At 38.4% G+C, this 22,118-nt stretch overlaps 1 protein-coding gene across 1 annotated transcript in view; it reads left to right on the forward strand.

Annotated features, from left to right (window-relative positions):
* The window catches only part of LOC117342297 (carboxyl-terminal PDZ ligand of neuronal nitric oxide synthase protein-like), a 121,951-nt gene that overhangs the window by 21,525 nt on the left and 78,308 nt on the right, over positions 1-22,118 (forward strand). The window contains exons 2-3 of the mRNA XM_033904398.1: positions 1,326-1,397; positions 17,118-17,210. Coding sequence (XP_033760289.1) covers positions 1,326-1,397; positions 17,118-17,210 — 165 coding nt within the window. The remainder of the gene's footprint in view (positions 1-1,325; positions 1,398-17,117; positions 17,211-22,118) is intronic.

Here is a 22,118-nt window from a genome sequence, read left to right on the forward strand (position 1 = left end):
ACAAATATTTCCGGATTTAAGGGGCTCTAGTTCCTGGTATAGGGTGGAAACCTTATTTAGTCATTCTTGCTGTCATGTAACACTGTCTACACTGACACCTCTCTATTAAGACCTTCTACAGGTTATATGGGTCATGAGTGTCATCTTACATGTACATGCTAGGTTTCATTGTAGTTGCTCTTGTCATTCTATCTATAGCTTTCTCACCTGGGCCAGAATGCATTAACAGTGACAATAGATACAACCTGACAAGCATTTAACTGTTATATTTACATTTACTTTTGTTTAACTCTGTCTTTCTTTCATAGATATGTGCTTTACTTTCACCAATACTCCTCTTTTAATCAAATTGATTTCTGTGATTGATTCACAAACCCATCTGATAAAGCCTTGCTGTGACATCTCAAGATCAACACAATGCCAAAATGAAGTCACAATCTCACACGGTTGTTCTCAATCAGAATTTTCACTGTGTTTTTGTAGATTCAACTGTAGCACAGTGCAAAGCATTTCTGTGATGTTGATCAAAATGTTGTAACAGTATAATATCATTTGGTCTAGATTGCTTCTATGCACTCATGAAAGTATTTTTGAATAAATGGTGAGCCTGCATGACTCCTTGGGGCCTGAGGTATGGGGCTCAGTAGGGGATAATTAAGTAAAATCTTTTGAAATCCTTCTGACTTCTGTAGGAATGACAGGATTTTTTCCCCCAAATTTGGTGGAAAGTTACCATGGGTGATTTAGGGCTTAATTTTGTATAAATGTTGGTCTGACCATCTTGACACAGACAAAATGTAAAAAACAAAAATTGATGCTGTTTCACTACAGGTCAGGTAGTTCTCGGGGAAATACAAAGTGAAATGTTTGTGAGCTTGTGTGAGGATATTAGTGGGAAAAGAAGCAAAGAGTTAACACTGTATATTGGGGGATACATTGACAGGCAAAACATGTGGTTTTGATGTAAAGTATTGCCTGTGTACATGTACATACATGTGTATGTACACACAAATATGCCTTTTTACATGTAGATCCTCTGTAGAGATCCTGTTCTGAGTGAGATGATCAGATACCCCAATATGAGATACTAGTGGCTTAATTACTGTCACAGCCATCAAACTCTTCCTCGATAACTAGTGGATGATGACTTGTGAATTGTTATTTAGGTACGTTTATCATTCCTACATAATGCAGTGTAAAAATGGTTTCTAAGGGAAGTAACTCTTAGAAATATCTTATGATTTTCATGCTTCTTGTTTTAAAACAATACCAGACTAATATGAGTAGTATTACATATCTAATATAAGTATGTGTGTGTTTTACAGTATATTGGGACCCTGGATGTACCTCGACCAAGCAGTCGTGTTGAGATTGTGGCTGCCATGCGTAGAATCAGGGTAAGTTATATATAATTATTGAATTATATCTTTGTGATATATAAGTATCCATTTTATTGTTTTATAAGATTTAGTTTTGTGAGATTGTAGTCTTACACAATATGCTAAAAGCATAAACAAGGGGGAAAAGCAGAGTACGCTTCAATGGCTAGCTTGAAAGTACATTATAGTGTTACACTTTAAAGACAGGCCCTGGTACATTGTACTCAGCTGAAAAGTTGTACATTCTCTGTCATGCAGGTGATGAGTATACAGTCTCTGTCACTCTGCTGAAAAACATATACTCTCTCTGTCACTCAGCTGAAAAACATATACTGTCTCTGTCACTCTGCTGAAAAACATATATTGTCTCTGTCACTCTGCTGAAAAACATATACTGTCTCTGTCACTCTGCTGAAAAACATATACTGTCTCTGTCACTCTTCTGAAAAAACATATACTGTCTCTGTCACTCAGCTGAAAAACATATACTCTCTCTGTCACTCAGCTGAAAAACATATACAGTCTCTGTCACTCAGCTGAAAAACATATACTGTCTCTGTCACTCAGCTGAAAAACATATACTCTCTCTGTCACTCAGCTGAAAAACATATACTCTCTCTGTCACTCAGCTGAAAAACATATACAGTCTCTGTCACTCAGCTGAAAAACATATACTGTCTTGATCTGTCACTCTGCTGAAAAACATATACTGTCTCTGTCACTCTTCAGAAAATATACTCTCTCTGTCACTCTGCTAAAAAACATACAGTCTCTGTCACTCGGCTGAAAAGCATATACTGTCTCTGTCACTCTTCTGAAAAACATATACTGTCTTTGTCACTCAGCTGAAAAACATATACTGTCTTTGTCACTCAGCTGAAAAACATATACTGTCTTTGTCACTCAGCTGAAAAACATATACTGTCTCTGTCACTCTGCCGATTATTATAAGCATGTGTAGTCTCTGTCACTCTGAAAAGATAGTATCAAGGCCTTTACCGGACAAAGGAAACAGAAGGTTTTCAAAAGCTGGCAAGCAGTTACCAATCAATGTTTCTGTTAGGGATAAACATTTTTCTCAAATTACATGAGCCAATAAAGATCATACGGGTGTGCAGATGGTGCTGTTGGTGACAATTGGATCATCAAGGTGACTTTCTAGTGTCTCCTGTTAAAGTGACCACCTGTGTTTTGAGAAAAATGATTATGTTGCAGTTAGCTTAGAAACTATCATCAGGGACCCTTAATAACATGAGACATCTGCTATTCCAGTGTAACAAGACCACCTCCTGTTAATTGTCTCACTTGCTGCAAAGTTGTTTACAATAAATATATGACATTCGCATTTCACTTTAAAGTTTTGTATTAAGATTGATTGCTTTCTTTCATTTTATTGGGGTATAAGGGTGGGGGTTGGTGGGGGGTTAGGGGGGATGGAGGGGGGCATACATGTATAGTGTTAGCCCATCATGCCTCATCCAGTTCCAAATCAATGACATAAACCCCTCAACTGATTTGATTAGCTGACCTTGTCCAAGGACTAAGAGGAACTTCCCTGTGTTCGATACTGTGATGTCTGTCATCTCTCCTTATGTCAACAGTTCCTTCAAATATCTGGAAATTTATTTGCAAGTTGACTGGAAGCTTCCCAAGGTAGTACTGGGATTCAAAATTAAACAAATGATGGGGCTGACCCTCCCAGGAGTCTGAGGGGTGGGGCCCAATAGTGGGTATAAAGCAAATTTACTGACATCTTTCTTCTACTGTAAGAATGACAAGATTTAGTCAATATATATTTGGACCTGAAGCATCCTTGGGTAAAACAAAACGTGTTGAATTCAATGCCTGGCATATATGTAATGTAATTTAATCAAAATGGTATGTTTTGCCAAAATCACTGAAATATCCAGGTGTTATCCATGTGGCCTCTAGTTCTGTTAGACACCATAGTTTCATAACACACAGTCTTTTGCATTTTAGGGTACAGATGAGGGTGGTGGGTTGCATTCATGGCATTTTCTAAGTTTTAATTTAAGATTTATTTATATATCTTGGCCTATTCAGGGTGGTCTGGGAAAACAGGTTTTTCTGTAACATGAACGAAACATAACAAGATGGTACACAACATTTGCTCCTGGAATTTGTTTTTTTTTTTGGTATATATGTGATACAGATTTTCTTTCAACATTTCTGAAGGTTAATTCTGTTCAAAACATCTGACATATGTGTATATCTGATAAGGAATCCTGGTGAATCCATGTCTGTATGCTAATCCCTACCACAACACCGACATGGTTCCCCTCGACAAGAGTTCCCCTCGCTCCAGACGAGGAGAGTTTGGCGTGGTAAGACAGTCATTACCTTGTCAGATACGATATAAAGTATATGTCTGTTAGTGTTGGGGATACCCACCACCACATCATGCCTTATTGTGTAAGATTCAGGACCAGCTATAAACATACCTCATACCAAACATTACGGTAATAGCTCCTCTGGATCTATGGTGTAGGTGATCACGGTTCCTGTCTGTTCGCTCTCACTTCAAATCTATCTGTACTTTACTCTGTGTTTTGGTAAATCTCTTTATTTTTCTTTAATGAATAGGATCATTACTGTTAAACATCTGTCTGGTTGGTTTTAGATATCAATTTGACACTTCTTCTTATATCGTCTTAAAGGTTGTATCAGTATAACATAATGACGGAGTGTGTGTAGTACAGGGAGGATATATACATGTTAATACGGGGATGATTTATAAATAAAAGTCTAGCAATAGACGACTTTTTTCACAAACGTATAAACTTGATGCAGTTTAATATATTTTGAATTTCCCGGTATTTACAATTGTAACACGATTTCATTGGTCATTCTATTCATCGGCATTTATTTTTGGAACACATGCTCATTGGTCAGTTCTGTACCACGTGACAACTGACCCCTGTTTCAGCATGCGAACCCCACAGGGGACAGATCAAAATTTTCAAGCCTCTCGCCATTTTTGATTTTTCTTCAAGAAGTTACCCACCAACAACATTTTCCTGAAGAATTTACTCACCAACAAAAAGCGATTTAACCCTCCCACCTCGCCCTTATTTCATGTTTTGTATATAATATTTACTATGTATTGTATTGAATAGTACTTTAAATGTTTAACTTTGTATATGTGAGTCATCATAACGATTCACTTTTATGATGTCGGCGCTAAGTCATTTATAGGCCGCACCTTTACTCATAAAAAATGTTATCTAAAAAGTTTGGTAATTCTTTTTAAAATATGTTTAAATAAATATTCGGCCATCTAAAAGATGAGCCATATTCCGCCAATACCTTGTTGTGTCATTTTCGCTGAGTAAACAGAGCTTGCTGTCCTGTTAGGAGGTGTGAGGGTTATTCTAGGAGTGCAGTGTAAAAATATATATATGAGGAAATGAAGGTTGGTCTTGAAACTTTTACTACTGACCATACATATAATTAACCTAGCTATCACAAAACATGCATGAAAGGAAAAATATGGTGAGCTTCCCTTTCTTATCATTCATCGTCAACTAATATTATTATCAAATTAATCACAATCGCATTATTAATAGATTAGAATGTTTAAAGGCACTCAAAAATATGAAAAATTCAAAATCTCCTGGTTTAGATGGATTTATAGTGGAATTCTATAAATTTTTTTGGAACGATATTTACAACCCCCTTATTAACTCTTTTAATGAATCTTTTGAAAAGGGGTATATGTCTATTTCGCAGCGACAGGGCATTATAAATTGTATTCCAAAAGAAGGTAAATCAAAACTGTTTTTAAAAAACTGGCGCCCTATATCACTTTTCAATGTAGATTATAAAATTGTTTCCTCATGTATTGCAAATAGAATAAAACCATACTTAAATAAACTTATTAGTGATTCACAAAAAGGGTTTGTAAAAGGTAGATACATAGGGGAATGTACTAGATTTATTTTAGATATAATTGAAAAAACATGTGAAAATAACATCCCAGGATTACTCATTTTATTGGACTTTGAGAAAGCTTTTGATTCCCTAGAATGGCCATTTATTCAAAAAGCATTAGAATTTCAAGGTTTTGGGCCCAATTTAAGAAAATGGATGAAATGTTTTTATAATAACTGTTCGAGTTGTATTTCTAATAATGGACATATGTCAAAATTCTTTAATATTGAAAGAGGAGTTAGGCAGGGAGACCCTTTATCACCATATATTTTTATATTATCTATAGAACTTCTTAGTTCATCTCTTAAGTTTAATCCAAATATAAAGGGCATTAATATAGAAAACTCTGAATATATGTTGAGTCAATATGCAGACGATTCAACACTATGCCTTGATGATGATGAAACTTCATTAGAAAACGCACTAAGCACACTTGATCTTTTTATAGACTGTTCTGGTTTACGAACAAACCTGGACAAAACCCACTTATTATGGATTGGGGTTAAACGGGGTTGTGGTGAGGAATATTTACAAGAGAGAGGTCTTCATTGGAACCATAGTGGGAAATTTAAACTACTTGGCATTTCTTTTGATCTGACTAAGGAAGACATCACTTAAGCATAATTTTGAAGAAAAACTTATATCTGTTAAAAAACTCTTAAATGACTGGGGCCGGTTGTTCGAACGTTCATTAAAAGATAATGATGGATTAAACCTTCATTAAACCTTCATTAAATGTCATGACGTCATTGGCAAAATTATGACGTTGTACAAACGTTCATTAACGCTAAACAATCATTAGCGACTCATTAAAGCTTACTTAAATCACCGATATTTAAAGATGGTTGGGGGCATCATTAAACCATCATTACTGAAAATGGCGATGAATATTATGTTTGATGTACATAGAAGACAGCAGAGTCGGCTATCCCATCAAGAGTTTTCCATGTCGGATGATTATACCGAAAACCAAGTCCGAGCGAGATACCGGTTTTGTCCAGAAAAGATCGTTTTTAACAGTAGATTTAGTAAGAGATAAACTGGAGAGAGCTATGAATAGGAGAAAAATATAGGTAACAGCACAATAGTGGTAACTGTGTTTTACTTATGTAGTCAGTAAGGGAATATATGTGTGTTTTCTTTCACTACTTGTATTAATGAAAAATAGTTATGATGTGACATTGGTGCAGATCGATGTAGGTTTAAGAGACGAATATGAATAATAGGTATAACGGAATACTGTTGCCAGTGTTATTCGGTTTGAGTTATGATAGGACAATTATGCCCCGCATATTTCAAAGTGCAAAACTTAAAACAAATAAATTGTTATATGCATACATGGAATGTTTGATAATTTGAAGAAAACAAATACATATACACGTACATGTATGCTTAAAAATACATTTATGTGACGCATGGAATTATGTTTAAAATTACACGTGCATGGTATAGACGCCTCCCGATAAAACGTATAATTAATTTTAAGTCATATTATAACACTGTTGTAATGTTGTAAACAAGAAAACCTGTATGAATATGTGAAATGTCATTCTCTCTGCGGATAAAACATTCAATACGTTTCTCCAGACATTGACCAAGATCATGACGTACTACAAAATGAAAACAAAAACAAAAAAAACAGCCGTGTTGATTTGTAACGTTGTGCCGCGGAAAACGTCACTATCAAGCACATGACGGTACTTTGCACATTACGTCATGTCACAATTCATATACATTTCTAAAAATTATAATAATTATGTGAATTCTCAAAAATGTATAAAAAAAATTCCTGTACTTCCTTACATTTTGAATCTTCGGAGAACAATGTTACGAAAATATTTAATTGATGGCTTTCACACTCTCTTTTTGCCAAATGTTGAACCTTTGTAATTATTTGGGAAAGGGCTTTAATAATGTTATTATAACTTTTGCCCAATCCTTTTTGATTTGATTTATGGCAATACAAATAGGTTTAAATAAATCCAAAACAGAAAGGTACATTTACAAAGTGTAGCAACATAATAGCGAATGTAACACGTTCGGACCTGTGCTCTTTCGAATATCTTCCCATGCAGTTTTCACATTTAGCAGGATAATGAAGATTATAGCAATTGAAAAGTACAACCACAAGCTAGTATCCGTGTATTTTTTCTGGAACACAGACTCGTATTCAGGCTCCGACTCAGAACGAGCCGACTTTTGTCAATCGGAAGGGATACCATTCCATCAGTTACGTTCAGGCAATGTGTGACAATGAAGGTATACAGACCAAACATAATCTCTCGTAATACTGAACGAAATCATGTTTTTAAAAATATTTTCATATCAATGAGGCAAGCTTACAAAATTATTTTAAAAAAATGGTAATCATTAAGATATTAAATTATATCTAAACAGAATAATCGTATTCTAGGGTGGTCGGGTGGCATAGTGGATATCGCACTCGTTTTTAGCTCACCTGGACCGAAGGTCCGGTGAGCTTATGTCATGGCGCAGCGTCCGTCGTCCGTCCGTCGTCCGTCGTCCGTCCGTCGTCCGTCAACATTTGCTTCAAATCGCTACTAGTCAAAAAGTTCTTATTGGATTTTGACCAAATTCGGCCAGAAACATCCTTGGCAGAAGGGGAACAGATTTTGCATAAATGGTGACTCTGACCCCCGAAGGGCCAAAGGGGCGGGGCCCAATAGGGGAAATAGAGGTAATTCCTTTAAATCGCTACTAGTCATAAAGTTATGAATGGATTTGAACCCAATTTGGTCAGAAACATCCTTGGGGGAAGGGGAACAGATTTTGCATAAATGGTAGCTCTGACCCCGGAGGGGCCAAAGGGACGGGGCCCAATAGGGGAAATAGAGGTAATTCCTTTAAAGCGCTACTAGGCATAAAGTTATGAATGGATTTGAACCCAATTTGGTCAGAAACATCCTTGGCAGAAGGGGAACAGATTTTGCATAAATGGTGACTCTGACCCCAGAGGGGCCAAAAGGGCGGGGCCCATTAGGGGAAATAGAGGTAATTCTTTTAAATCGCTACTAGTTGTTAAGTTATGAAGGGATTTGAACCCAATTTGGTCAGAAACATCCTTGGGAGAAGGGGAACAGATTTTGCATAAATGGTGACTCTGACCCCCGAAGGGCCAAAGGGGCGGGGCCCAATAGGGGAAATAGAGGTAATTCCTTTAAATCGCTACTAGTCATAAAGTTATGAATGGATTTGAACCCAATTTGGTCAGAAACATCCTTGGGGGAAGGGGAACAGATTTTGCATAAATGGTGACTCTGACCCCAGAGGGGCCAAAAGGGCGGGGCCCATTAGGGGAAATAGAGGTAATTCCTTTAAATCGATACTAGTTGTTAAGTTATGAAGGGATTTGAACCCAATTTGGTCAGAAACATCCTTGGGAGAAGGGGAACAGATTTTGCATAAATGGTGACTCTGACCCCCGAGGGGCCAAAGGGACGGGGCCCAATAGGGGAAATAGAGGTAATTCCTTTAAATCGCTACTTGTCATAAAGTTATGAATGGATTTGAACCCAATTTGGTCAGAAACATCCTTGGGGGAAGGGGAACAGATTTTGCATAAATGGTGACTCTGACCCCCGAAGGGCCAAAGGGGCGGGGCCCAATAGGGGAAATAGAGGTAATTCCTTTAAATCGCTACTAGTCATAAAGTTATGAATGGATTTGAACCCAATTTGGTCAGAAACATCCTTGGGGGAAGGGGAACAGATTTTGCATAAATGGTAGCTCTGACCCCGGAGGGGCCAAAGGGACGGGGCCCAATAGGGGAAATAGAGGTAATTCCTTTAAAGCGCTACTAGGCATAAAGTTATGAATGGATTTGAACCCAATTTGGTCAGAAACATCCTTGGCAGAAGGGGAACAGATTTTGCATAAATGGTGACTCTGACCCCAGAGGGGCCAAAAGGGCGGGGCCCATTAGGGGAAATAGAGGTAATTCCTTTAAATCGCTACTAGTTGTTAAGTTATGAAGGGATTTGAACCCAATTTGGTCAGAAACATCCTTGGGAGAAGGGGAACAGATTTTGCATAAATGGTGACTCTGACCCCCGAAGGGCCAAAGGGGCGGGGCCCAATAGGGGAAATAGAGGTAATTCCTTTAAATCGCTACTTGTCATAAAGTTATGAATGGATTTGAACCCAATTTGGTCAGAAACATCCTTGGGGGAAGGGGAACAGATTTTGCATAAATGGTGACTCTGACCCCGAGGGGCCAAAGGGGCGGGGCCCAATAGGGGAAATAGAGGTAATTCCTTTGAATCACTACTAGTCATAAAGTTATGAATGGATTTGAACCCAATTTGGTCAGAAACATCCTTGGGGGAAGAAGAACAGATTTTGCATAAATGGTGACTCTGACCGCAAAGGGGCCAAAGGGGCGGGGCCCAATAGGGGAAATAGAGGTAATTCCTTTAAATCACTACTAGTCATAAAGATTTGAATGGATTTGAACCCAAGTTGGTCAGAAGCATCCTTTGGGGAAGGGGAACAGATTTTGCATAAATGGTAGCTCTGACCCCAGAGGGGCCAAAGGGGCGGGGCCCAATAGGGGAAATAGAGGTAATTCCTTTAAATCGCTACTTGTCATAAAATTATGAATGGATTTGAACCCAATTTGGTCAGAAACATCCTTGGTGGAAGGGGAACAGATTGTGCATAAATGGTGAATCTGACCCCCGAGGGGCCAAAAGGGCGGGGCCCAATAGGTGAAATAGAGGTAATTCCTTTGAATTGCTACTAGTCATAAAGTTATGAATGGATTTGAACCCAATTTGGTCAGAAACATCCTTGGGGGAAGAAGAACAGATTTTGCATAAATGGTGACTCTGACCCCAAAGGGGCCAAAGGGGCGGGGCCCAATAGGGGAAATAGAGGTAATTCCTTTAAATCGCTACTAGTCATAAAGATTTGAATGGATTTGAACCCAAGTTCGTCAGAAACATCCTTGGGGGAAGGGGAAGAGATATTGCATAAATGGTGACTCTGACCCCAAAGGGGCGGGGCCCAATAGGGGAAATAGGGGTAATTATTTTAAATCGCTACTAATAATAAAGTTATGAATGGATTTGAACCAAATTTAATTAGAAACATCCTTGGGGGAAGAAGAACAGATTTTGCGTAAATGGTGACTCTGACCCCAAAGGGGCCAAAGGGGCGGGGCCCAAAAGGGGAAATAGAGGTAATTCCTTTAAATCACTACTAGTCATACAGATTTGAATGGATTTGAACCCAATTTGGTCAGAAACATCCTTGGGGGAAGGGGAACAGATTTTGCATAAATGGTGACTCTGACCCCAGAGGGGCCAAAGGGACGGGGCCCAATAGGGGAAATAGAGGTAATTCCTTTAAATCGCTACTAGTCATAAAGTTATGAATGGATTTGAACCCAATTTGGTCAGAAACATCCTTGGCAGAAGGGGAACAGATTTTGCATAAATGGTGACTCTGACCCCAGAGGGGCCAAAAGGGCGGGGCCCATTAGGGGAAATAGAGGTAATTCCTTTAAATCGCTACTAGTTGTTAAGTTATGAAGGGATTTGAACCCAATTTGGTCAGAAACATCCTTGGGAGAAGGGGAACAGATTTTGCATAAATGGTGACTCTGACCCCCGAGGGGCCAAAGGGACGGGGCCCAATAGGGGAAATAGAGGTAATTCCTTTAAATCGCTACTTGTCATAAAGTTATGAATGGATTTGAACCCAATTTGGTCAGAAACATCCTTGGGGGAAGGGAAACAGATTTTGCATAAATGGTGACTCTGACCCCCGAGGGGCCAAAGATGCGGGGCCCAATAGGGGAAATAGAGGTAATTCCTTTGAATCACTACTAGTCATAAAGTTATGAATGGATTTGAACCCAATTTGGTCAGAAACATCCTTCGGGGAAGAAGAACAGATTTTGCATAAATGGTGACTCTGACCGCAAAGGGGCCAAAGGGGCGGGGCCCAATAGGGGAAATAGAGGTAATTCCTTTAAATCGCTACTAGTCATAAAGATTTGAATGGATTTGAACCCAAGTTGGTCAGAAGCATCCTTTGGGGAAGGGGAACAGATTTTGCATAAATGGTAGCTCTGACCCCAGAGGGGCCAAAGGGGCGGGGCCCAATAGGGGAAATAGAGGTAATTCCTTTAAATCGCTACTTGTCATAAAATTATGAATGGATTTGAACCCAATTTGGTCAGAAACATCCTTGGTGGAAGGGGAACAGATTGTGCATAAATGGTGACTCTGACCCCCGAGGGGCCAAAAGGGCGGGGCCCAATAGGTGAAATAGAGGTAATTCCTTTGAATCGCTACTAGTCATAAAGTTATGAATGGATTTGAACCCAATTTGGTCAGAAACATCCTTGGGGGAAGAAGAACAGATTTTGCATAAATGGTGACTCTGACCCCAAAGGGGCCAAAAGGGCGGGGCCCAATAGGGGAAATAGAGGTAATTCCTTTAAATCGCTACTAGTTATTAAGTTATGAATGGATTTGAACCCAATTTGGTCAGAAACATCCTTGGGGGAAGGGGAAGAGATATTGCATAAATGGTGACTCTGACCCGAAAGGGGCGGGGCCCAATAGGGGAAATAGGGGTAATTATTTTAAATCGCTACTTATCATAAAGTTATGAATGGATTTGAACCCAATTTAATTAGAAACATCCTTGGGGGAAGAAGAACAGATTTTGCATAAATGGTGACTCTGACCCCCGAGGGGCCAAAGGGGCGGGGCCCAATAGGTGAAATAGAGGTAATTCCTTTGAATCACTACTAGTCATAAAGTGAGGAATGCATGTTCTAAAAGCAATTCTTGAGGTCTTTCAGACCTTAGAGAGTCAGGACTTCATTAATCTTTAAAGCAGTTTGGATTCCCACACTATAACCATATATAGCATTGTTAGAGATTAACAAATAAAACAAATTGAATATGAACATTATTTTGACATTTGGCCTAATCCAACCAGGTGAGCGATGCAGGCCCCATGGGCCTCTTGTTCTACTAGGCCGACCGGGTTCGATTCCCCGATCGGACGTGAAAAGGTAAATAGGGATACCTGCCCTTCCCGACCAGGTACTTTCCCCCGTATACTCCGGTCTCCTCCCACACATCTCCATGATTCCATCCGGGCCAACAAGAGTGCTTAATATAAATGTTATATAACCTGTTCGTTATGTTTGTAAAATAACTAAAGGTTGAATAACCTGATTTTCCTATGTCCATCAAAGTTTGTATCATTAAAACATTACACGAACATATTATCATTGATTTACAGGTAAATTCACAAACATATGGTCGCAAGATGTTTTAGTCATTTTTTTTCTTGCCATCTTTGCCATCTTTGATCTTTACTTGTCTCCGGGATGTTTACGCATGTTGCATTATGGGAAGAGGGAATCCCCACAGATAATGATGGTTTAATTATGGATCCGTCATTAAGTCTTCATTAAACCTTTATTTGTTAATGATACCTTAAATGACCTTTCCAACAACACATTTTTAATGATTCATTAACTAATCTATCATTAGACATTTAATGAATCATTAAGACTTAATGATACTTTAATGATGGTTTAATTTAATGAACGTTCGAACAACCGGCCCCTGGTCTTTTAGAAACTTGAGTTATTTGGGAAAAATTACAGTTATAAAAACTCTAGTACTACCAATATTTACGCATTTATTTTCTACACTCCCAGATCCATTAGAAACATTTCTCCAAAATCTACAAAAAGTTTTTTTCAATTTTTTATGGTCCGGAAAAAAAGATAAAATCAAAAGAAATACAATGATAAATACTTATGAAAATGGGGGACTAGGAATGCCACATGTAAAATCTTATTGTCAAGCTCAAAAAATAACATGGATAAAGAAATTATTGAATCCAGAAAACTATTCCAGTTGGAAATAGAGGTAATTCCTCTAAATGTCTACTAGTCATAAAGTTATGAATGGATTTGAACCCAATTTGGTCAGAAACATCCTTGGGAGAAGGGGAACAGATTTTGCATAAATGGTGGCTCTGACCCCAGAGGGGCTAAAGGGGTGGGGCCCAATAGGGGAAATAGAGGTAATTCCTTTAAATTGCTACTAGTCAAAAAGTTATGAATGGATTTGAACCCAATTTGATCAGAAACATCCTTGGGGGTAGGGGAACAGATTTTGCATAAACGGTGACTCTGACCCTAAAGGGGCCAAAAGGGCGGGGCCAAATATGGGAAATAGAAGTAATTCCTCTAAATCGCTACTAGTCATAAAGTTATGAATGGATTTGAACCCAATTTGGTCAGAAACATCCTTGGGGGAAGGGGAACAGATTTTGCATAAATGGTGGCTCTGACCCCCGGAGGGGCCAAATGGGTGGGGCCCAATAAGGGAAATAGAAGTAATTCCTTTAAATTGCTACTACTAGTCATAAAGTTATGAATGGATTTGAACCCAATTTGGTCCGAAACATCCTTGGGGGGGAAGGGGAACAGATTTTGCATAAACGATGACTCTGACCCTAAAGGGGCCAAAAAGGCGGGGCCCAGTGGGGGAAATAGAGGTAATTCCTTTGAATCGCTACTAGTCATCAAGTTATGAATGGATTTGAAACCAATTTGGTCAGAAACAGGGGAACAGATTTTGCATAAATGGTGACTCTGACCCCCGAAGGGCCAAAGGGGCGGGGCCCAATAGGTGAAATAGAGGTAATTCCTTTAAATCGCTACTAGTCATAAAGTGATGAATGCATGTTCTATAAACAATTCTTGAGGTCTTTCAGACCTTAAAGAATCTGGACTTCATTAATCTTTAAAGCAGTTGGGATCCCCACACTATAACCATATTTAGCATTGTTAGAGTTTTACAAATAAAACAAATTGAATATGAACATTATTTCGACATTTGGTCTAATCCAACCAGGTGAGCGATACAGGCCCCATGGGCCTCTTGTTATAATCTTCTTATCGGTGAACAGCAGGAATTTCCAAACAAAGTCGTAGAAAAATGGAATAGAAAGTTAGGAACTGTATTTAATTTGGAAGATTGGAAACTGATATTTAAGTCAGTTTTTTTGTTGTCAGATGATACAAACATAAGGACTTTTCAATTTAGGTTGCTTCATAGAATTATTTATACAAATTCTAGATTAATGAAAATGAAAATTGTTGAAAGGGAACTATGTACTTTTTGTATGGCTAATAGAGAAACAATTGAACACCTTTTCTGGGAATGCCCTTATGTTCGTGTTCTATGGGAATTCATAAAAAATAGATTTATAACTAATTTAAATATATTGTTTGATATGAATTGTACTTCAGTCCTGTTAGGTTGTAATAATGACTCTCAATTTGATGTTATTAATTTTTGTATTTTACTTGTGAAAAAGTATATTTATTCCTGCAGATGTAAAAATATTATCCCATCTATTGAAGGGATCCGGTCAATTTTTATGTACTATAAACAAATTGAAAAACAAAGTGTGATATTTTATTCCCTAACAAAGGCGAACCGAATAAGAGAAAGATGGATTTCTATCAGCACAGCACTGGATCTAGTTAATAATTAATAATATTAAGTAAGATTGAAAATATATTTTGTACTAGACAGTAAAAGTATGTATGTAAGCAGAAGTAAGAATTAATCAAATAGCCATGTTTTGTTTCTTGTAGCAATGTGTTTATATATGTGAACTTGGAAAAATAAAGAAAGTGAAAAGAAAAAAAAAAAAAAAATTAATCACAACAAAAATAAAGTGTTCTTTTATAGAAACAATTAAAAATAAGAACAAAAAAGTTGTATCAAAATCAACATTGGATTTTGCGCTTATTAAACTTTTGATGAAAATAAATTCAAGTGGTCTTGCAACAGTTTAGATGTCAGGGATTTAATGTTTTGTAAGTGTCATGGCACTATTGAGGACTGGTAAGCCTATATGCTGTATCAATCTCTTTAATTAGTCTGGAGCATCAAAGTTTTCGTGACTTTAACTGAGACAAAGCACTAGCCACACCCTTCCTTAGACAATACTGAGAATGTGTTCTATCAGACTTACACGGACATGTTGATGTCACCTTTGGTACACCTTAAGCTTGCTTGCTGTTCATTGTATTTTGGTTGGACCATATTTCAATTAGTAAGCATGTAACCTACAGTTGCTATTGGAACAAAACAGATTAGTTACCACAAACTCCACACTTCAAAACATATAAATGATTAAATTTGTTTTAAATGACATCAATTGCTATCTGTTCTTTCCACCATGTTTTACCATTACAACAATGTCAATATCCAGAGTTTTCTGAAAGAAAAATGTTTTTTTCTCTACAAATGAAAACACATTTTAATGAGTACTTCAAAGGCTAAGGGTTGTACGGATACCAAGGGTTGTACTGATACCAAGGGTTGTACTGATATCAATGGTTGTACTGATATACCAAGGGTTGTACTGATATACCAAGGGTTGTACTGATATACCAAGGGTTGTACTGATATACCAAGGGTAGTACGGATACCAAGGGTTGTACTGATACCAAGGGTTGTACTGATACCAAGGGTTGTACTGATACCAAGGGTTGTTCTGATATACCAAGGGTTGTACTGATATACCAAGGGTTGTACTGATATACCAAGGGTTGTACGGATACCAAGGGTTGTACTGATACCAAGAGTTGTACTGATATTCCAAGGGTTGTACTGATACCAAGGGTTGTACTGATACCAAGGGTTGTACTGATATACCAAGGGTTGTACTGATACCAAGGGTTGTACTGATACCAAGGGTTGTACTGATATACCAAGGGTTGTACTGATACCAAGAGTTGTACTGATACCAAGGGTTGTACTGATACCAAGGGTTGTTCTGATACCAAGGGTTGTACTGATATACCAAGGGTTGTACGGATACCAAGGGTTGTACTGATACCAAGGGTTGTACGGATACCAAGGGTTGTACTGATATACCAAGGGTTGTACTGATACCAAGGGTTGTACTGATATACCAAGGGTTGTACTGATACCAAGGGTTGTTCTGATACCAAGGATTGTTCTGATACCAAGGGTTGTACTGATACCAAGGGTTGTACGGATACCAAGGGTTGTACTGATACCAAGGATTGTTCTGATACCAAGGGTTGTACTGATATACCAAGGGTTGTACAGATACCAAGGGTTGTACTGATACCAAGGGTTGTACTGATATACCAAGGGTTGTACGGATACCAAGGGTTGTACTGATACCAAGGGTTGTTCTGATACCAAGGGTTGTACTGATATACCAAGGGTTGTACGGATACCAAGGGTTGTACTGATACCAAGGGTTGTACTGATACCAAGGGTTGTACTGATATATCAATGGTTGTACTGATACCAAGGGTTGTACTGATATACCAAGGGTTGTACTGATATACCAAGAGTTGTACTGATACCAAGGGTTGTACTGATATACCAAGGGTTGTACTGATACCAAGGGTTGTACTGATACCAAGGGTTGTACTGATACCAAGGGTTGTACTGATACCAAGGGTTGTACTGATACCAAGGGTTGTACTGATATACCAAGGGTTGTACTGATACCAAGGGTTGTACTGATACCAAGGGTTGTACTGATACCAAGGGTTGTACTGATACCAAGGGTTGTACTGATATACCAAGGGTTGTACTGATACCAAGGGTTGTACTGATACCAAGGGTTGTACTGATATACCAAGGGTTCTACTGATATACCAAGGGTTGTACTGATACCAAGGGTTGTATGGATACCAAAATTGTACTTGTTATATGTGTTCTGTTTCAGTATGAATTCAAGGCCAAAGCGATAAAGAAGAAGAAAGTGTACTTGAACATTTCAACTGATGGTGTGAAAATAACTCTACGCAACAAACGCAAGGTAAGTCACAATACTTGAGGATCTTCACAAGCTTCATAAGATCCAGAAGCCTTGTAATATAATACATTGTTTATTTGCCAGTGGGTTGTCTAGGACAGTGTTATAAAGTTTCCTCACATAATTGACCTAGACCTATTTTCAAAGTAACAGGAGTCAAATACCAGGTACAATGTAGGTAAAATTCCTTGAGAATATTCTTTTCATTATTAGCTCACCTGACCCCCTGGGGTCACAGGGGCGAAGCCCATTAGGGGAAAATTAGGCATAGTCCTTTAAATCGCTACTTGTATTTTTGAAACCGTTTTGATCCCCACCCCATAATCATACGTTCCATCCCCACCCCTAGGGACTTAGTTTTTTGGTTGTATTTTTAAACCCTTGAGATGCCCACCCCATAATTATACATAGCATTGCTGGGCACCAAGGGTAAAAATACAATTATGATGTAAAAATAGGCCCTGCAGGTGTCTTTCTTCACCCCTAGGGACTTGGTTTCTTGTTATATATTTTGAAAACTGTTGAGATCCCCTACCTGTAACCATATATAGCATTGTTTGACATCAACAAATGGAGCAATTAATGAATTTAGCATTAACCCTTGACATTTGGTCAAATCCAACCAGGTAAGCGACACAGGCTCTCTGGGTTTCTTATATATAAGACTAACAGAGGACTATATTTTTCTAGCAGGTTCTTTAAGAAAGTTCAAGGACACAAGGGTCAAACAGTTCAAAGTCTCTTTTGGAATCTTGTTTCTCAAGTAATAAGAGATTTTAGCAATAGTGATATTTGACAAGTAGGTACCTGGAATGGAGGGCTATCAAATTTAAGGTCACTGGGTGAAATATGTTAAAAAAAACCTTTAAAATTAATTTTCTTAAGTATTCCAATGATTCTTGTATCTTGTATATAGCTTTGAACTGAAGTAGCAGTAGCGTTGTAAGTTTTACTACACAGGATCAACGACACCCATTCTCGTTGCTATAATGGTTTCTTGGTGCATGGTTATGAGTGATTTATCAAAAACACAAATACTGAAATAGGGATCATTTTCAGTAACACAATACTGGTATCTTTCATTGCTGACAATATGTATCAAGGCAAAGCCTACATTATGATTCACCAATTACATCAGTGAACAATATCACTACTATTAGAAATACACCATTTTATGAAGTATCACTTACATAGATCAAAAACGCAAAACAGTAATTTTGTCATTACATGTATTCATAAATAGCCAACTGTAATTGTGAGCAGTTGTGGCCTCCTAGACCTAATTTTATTCATTAAAAAGGATTTCAGTTAGACAAAGTAATAATCATCTGTACATTTTTCTCATAGTTAAAATATAAATGTGCACTGTCTATTTAAAATAATGATCAAAATGAGTGTAATCTTTCGGGATCTTAACTATAGCTTCTATCTCAGAAGTAAAATTTAAGACCTTAGATTGTACTGTGTGAGCGGTATTGATGGTGTCATCACACTACTGGTAAATGACAAGGTACATCGCTATGTCCCTTTACCTAAATCACTATTGATCAAACTTTGGGATGGTAAGCTGATGATGGCTGAAAACCTCACTGCAGAACAAAACTGACCGACTACACCAAAGTATTGATACAGAAATGATTTAGACTTACACGCCCTTGATTTCCCTCAAGACAGGAAAATGTGAAGAGTGTGAAGTAAAAAGGAGATCTCTCTCTCACTAACTCGCCAAGAGTTAACCTTTGTTTCCATCACCATATCAGTCAATCGGATTTCCGAACTAACAGGTTTGACAAAAGTTCTGTGGACATCTAGCTGGGGCAGACATGCACATTGAAAGCTACTGTAGTGATATCAATAATGTGTGGAAGCCTTCTGTTATTGTGAGCGTAGGAGAAGGGAGCATTGATTTGATTTTATCACTTAGCTGTCGATGGCTTTGCATTTGAAAATTTGTTTTAATTTGTGGGAAGGTTTAAATCAAAATCTGTTAAAAAAAAAAATGATAAAAATGTTGCAAGAGTTGTGTGATGAGGATGAAGGAGAACTTTAACAGTTTGTGAATGGTACTTGGAATCCAATCCATTTTAATTGTACCTTAACACTATCATGCCTATTCAGAAGAACACTCAGTTTTTGGCTACAATTCCAAAACCAGATAGATGCACTTAATGAAAACTTATGATAACTGTCAATGTGCGAGGTTCAGAAATGTAAAAATAATCCAACAAATACTGCAAAATACAAATTATCATAGTCATTTCAACCAGGGAAGTTTATAAACCCACCATCGGAGGAATCACTCACCTGTAAGAATCACACTTCTATGGTCTAGCTGACTTGGTCATCCATCTGTACACATGTAAACAATTATTGTTATTACTGTTTATGAGATTAACTTGATTGTACATATCACCCTCTGTCCCTTTGTTCCTAGTTGTGCATGTTTACAATTATCAACTGATCAGGGAAAAAGAAAATGGCTGATACTCACAGTCGTTTTGGATTTTGACATAAGTAAATGGCATATTTCTGTTTCTCATAATGTACACAGGACATTTCTCAAACATATGTAGGCTTTTCATGGTGACTATTGTGCATGTGCAATTTTGAAACTATAGTTAAAATAACAAAATAGGTAGTAGGTGGCCATCTTGGATTTTGATAATCCCAAATAATTATATTGCAATGGTATAATGCTGAAAAAGTACTGAATCAAACTTTTAACTTTTGAATTGTTCAAAAGAAGCTATGGTTGCCAAGCAGCCATCTATGATTTTAGTTCCTGAATTTTTGTATTGATATTGGTTGGATCTTTTACAAATTCCATATAAAAATGGCCAACTCATGCAACAGAATCTTTATGTCCTTGACATATAGCACCTCCTTATTATTTGATCCTATAGGTGTACATGATGCTAGGTATAGGATATTTAATCCCTACAACCGAACATCACCAGGTAGTAAATAAGACATTAACTTCTACACTACTGATTATAGGTAAATGTCAAAAGATTTTAGTATTATATCATGTATCCAGGTGAGTGGTACAGGCCCTGTGGGCCCCAGCTGGTTAGGATAAGGATATAATTTGAGTACATATGTGAGTATAATACATAAAAAAAACATCCTGAATCACTTACTGTTAAAATATAAGTAAAAGAAATTCTGTGACATAATAAAAATCAATAAACCAGATTCACTATAGAAATTCATCTTCAGAGAATTTTTGCAATGACAATATGTCTCAAGTACCAAAATGATGTGTTTTGAGGATTTAAACAGTAATGGCATTTTCTATAGAATTCTATAGCTTCAGCTACGACCAATCATTTGTCACGCCTTTCCAGGCAGCACGTCGCCATTTCAATTCTAAACCGATTCTTTGATTTTCTTGAGATTTCTGGAAATCATGTTTTGGTTAGAAATATAAATAATAACAGATTTAAATGTTCTTTAACAAAAAGCCTTTGTCCCCATAGTAACCTTACAAGTTCTGTCTGCAGTCTACATCTCGCCAAACTTCAGGTTACTGGAATGTAATTACAATATAAATGGATAAACATGTTTATTTTTTACTTCCTTTCTTACTGACAATTCTAATTTATGATACAGCTGTACATATTGTTCACAACACAGTCACCACACAGTCACCACACAGTAACCACACAGTCACCACACAGTCACCACACAGTCACCACACAGTCACCACACAGTAACCACACAGTAACCACACAGTCACCACACAGTCACCACACAGTCGCCACACAGTCACCACACAGTAACCACACAGTCACCACACAGTCACCACACAGTCACCACACAGTCACCACACAGTCACAACAGTCACCACACAGTCACAACACAGTCACCACACAGTAACCACACAGTAACCACACAGTCACCACACAATCACAACAGTCACCACACAGTCACAACAGTCACCACACAGTCACAACAGTCACCACACAGTCACCACACAGTCACCACACAGTAACCACACAGTCGCCACACAGTCACCACACAGTCACAACACAGTCACCACACAGTCACCACACAGTCACCACACAGTCACCACACAGTAACCACACAGTCGCCACACAGTCGCCACACAGTCACAACAGTCACAACAGTTACCACACAGTCACCACACAGTCACAACAGTCACCACACAGTCACCACACAGTCACCACACAGTCACCACACAGTCACCACACAGTAACCACACAGTAACCACACAGTCACCACACAGTCACCACACAGTCACAACAGTCACAACACAGTCGCCACACAGTCACCACACAGTCACCACACAGTCACAACAGTCACAACACAGTCACCACACAGTCACCACACAGTCACAACAGTCACAACACAGTCGCCACACAGTCACCACACAGTCACCACACAGTCACCACACAATCACAACACAGTCACCACACAGTCACCACACAGTCACCACACAGTAACCACACAGTCACCACACAGTCCCCACACAGTCACCACACAGTCACCACACAGTCACCACACAGTCCCCACACAGTCACCACACAGTCACCACACAGTCACAACACAGTCACCACACAGTCACCACACAGTCACAACACAGTCACAACACAGTCACAACAGTCACCACACAGTCACCACACAGTCACCACACAGTCACCACACAGTCACAACAGTCACCACACAGTCACAACACAGTCACCACACAGTCACCACACAGTCACCACACAGTCACCACACAGTCACAACAGTCACCACACAGTCACCACACAGTCACCACACAGTCACCACACAGTCACAACACAGTCACAACACAGTCACCACACAGTCACAACACAGTCGCCACACAGTCACCACACAATCACAACACAGTCACAACACAGTCACCACACAGTCACCACACAGTCA

The sequence above is a fragment of the Pecten maximus genome, chromosome 2 (genome assembly GCF_902652985.1).
Source record: "Pecten maximus chromosome 2, xPecMax1.1, whole genome shotgun sequence".
NCBI classification, from domain to species: domain Eukaryota; kingdom Metazoa; phylum Mollusca; class Bivalvia; order Pectinida; family Pectinidae; genus Pecten; species Pecten maximus.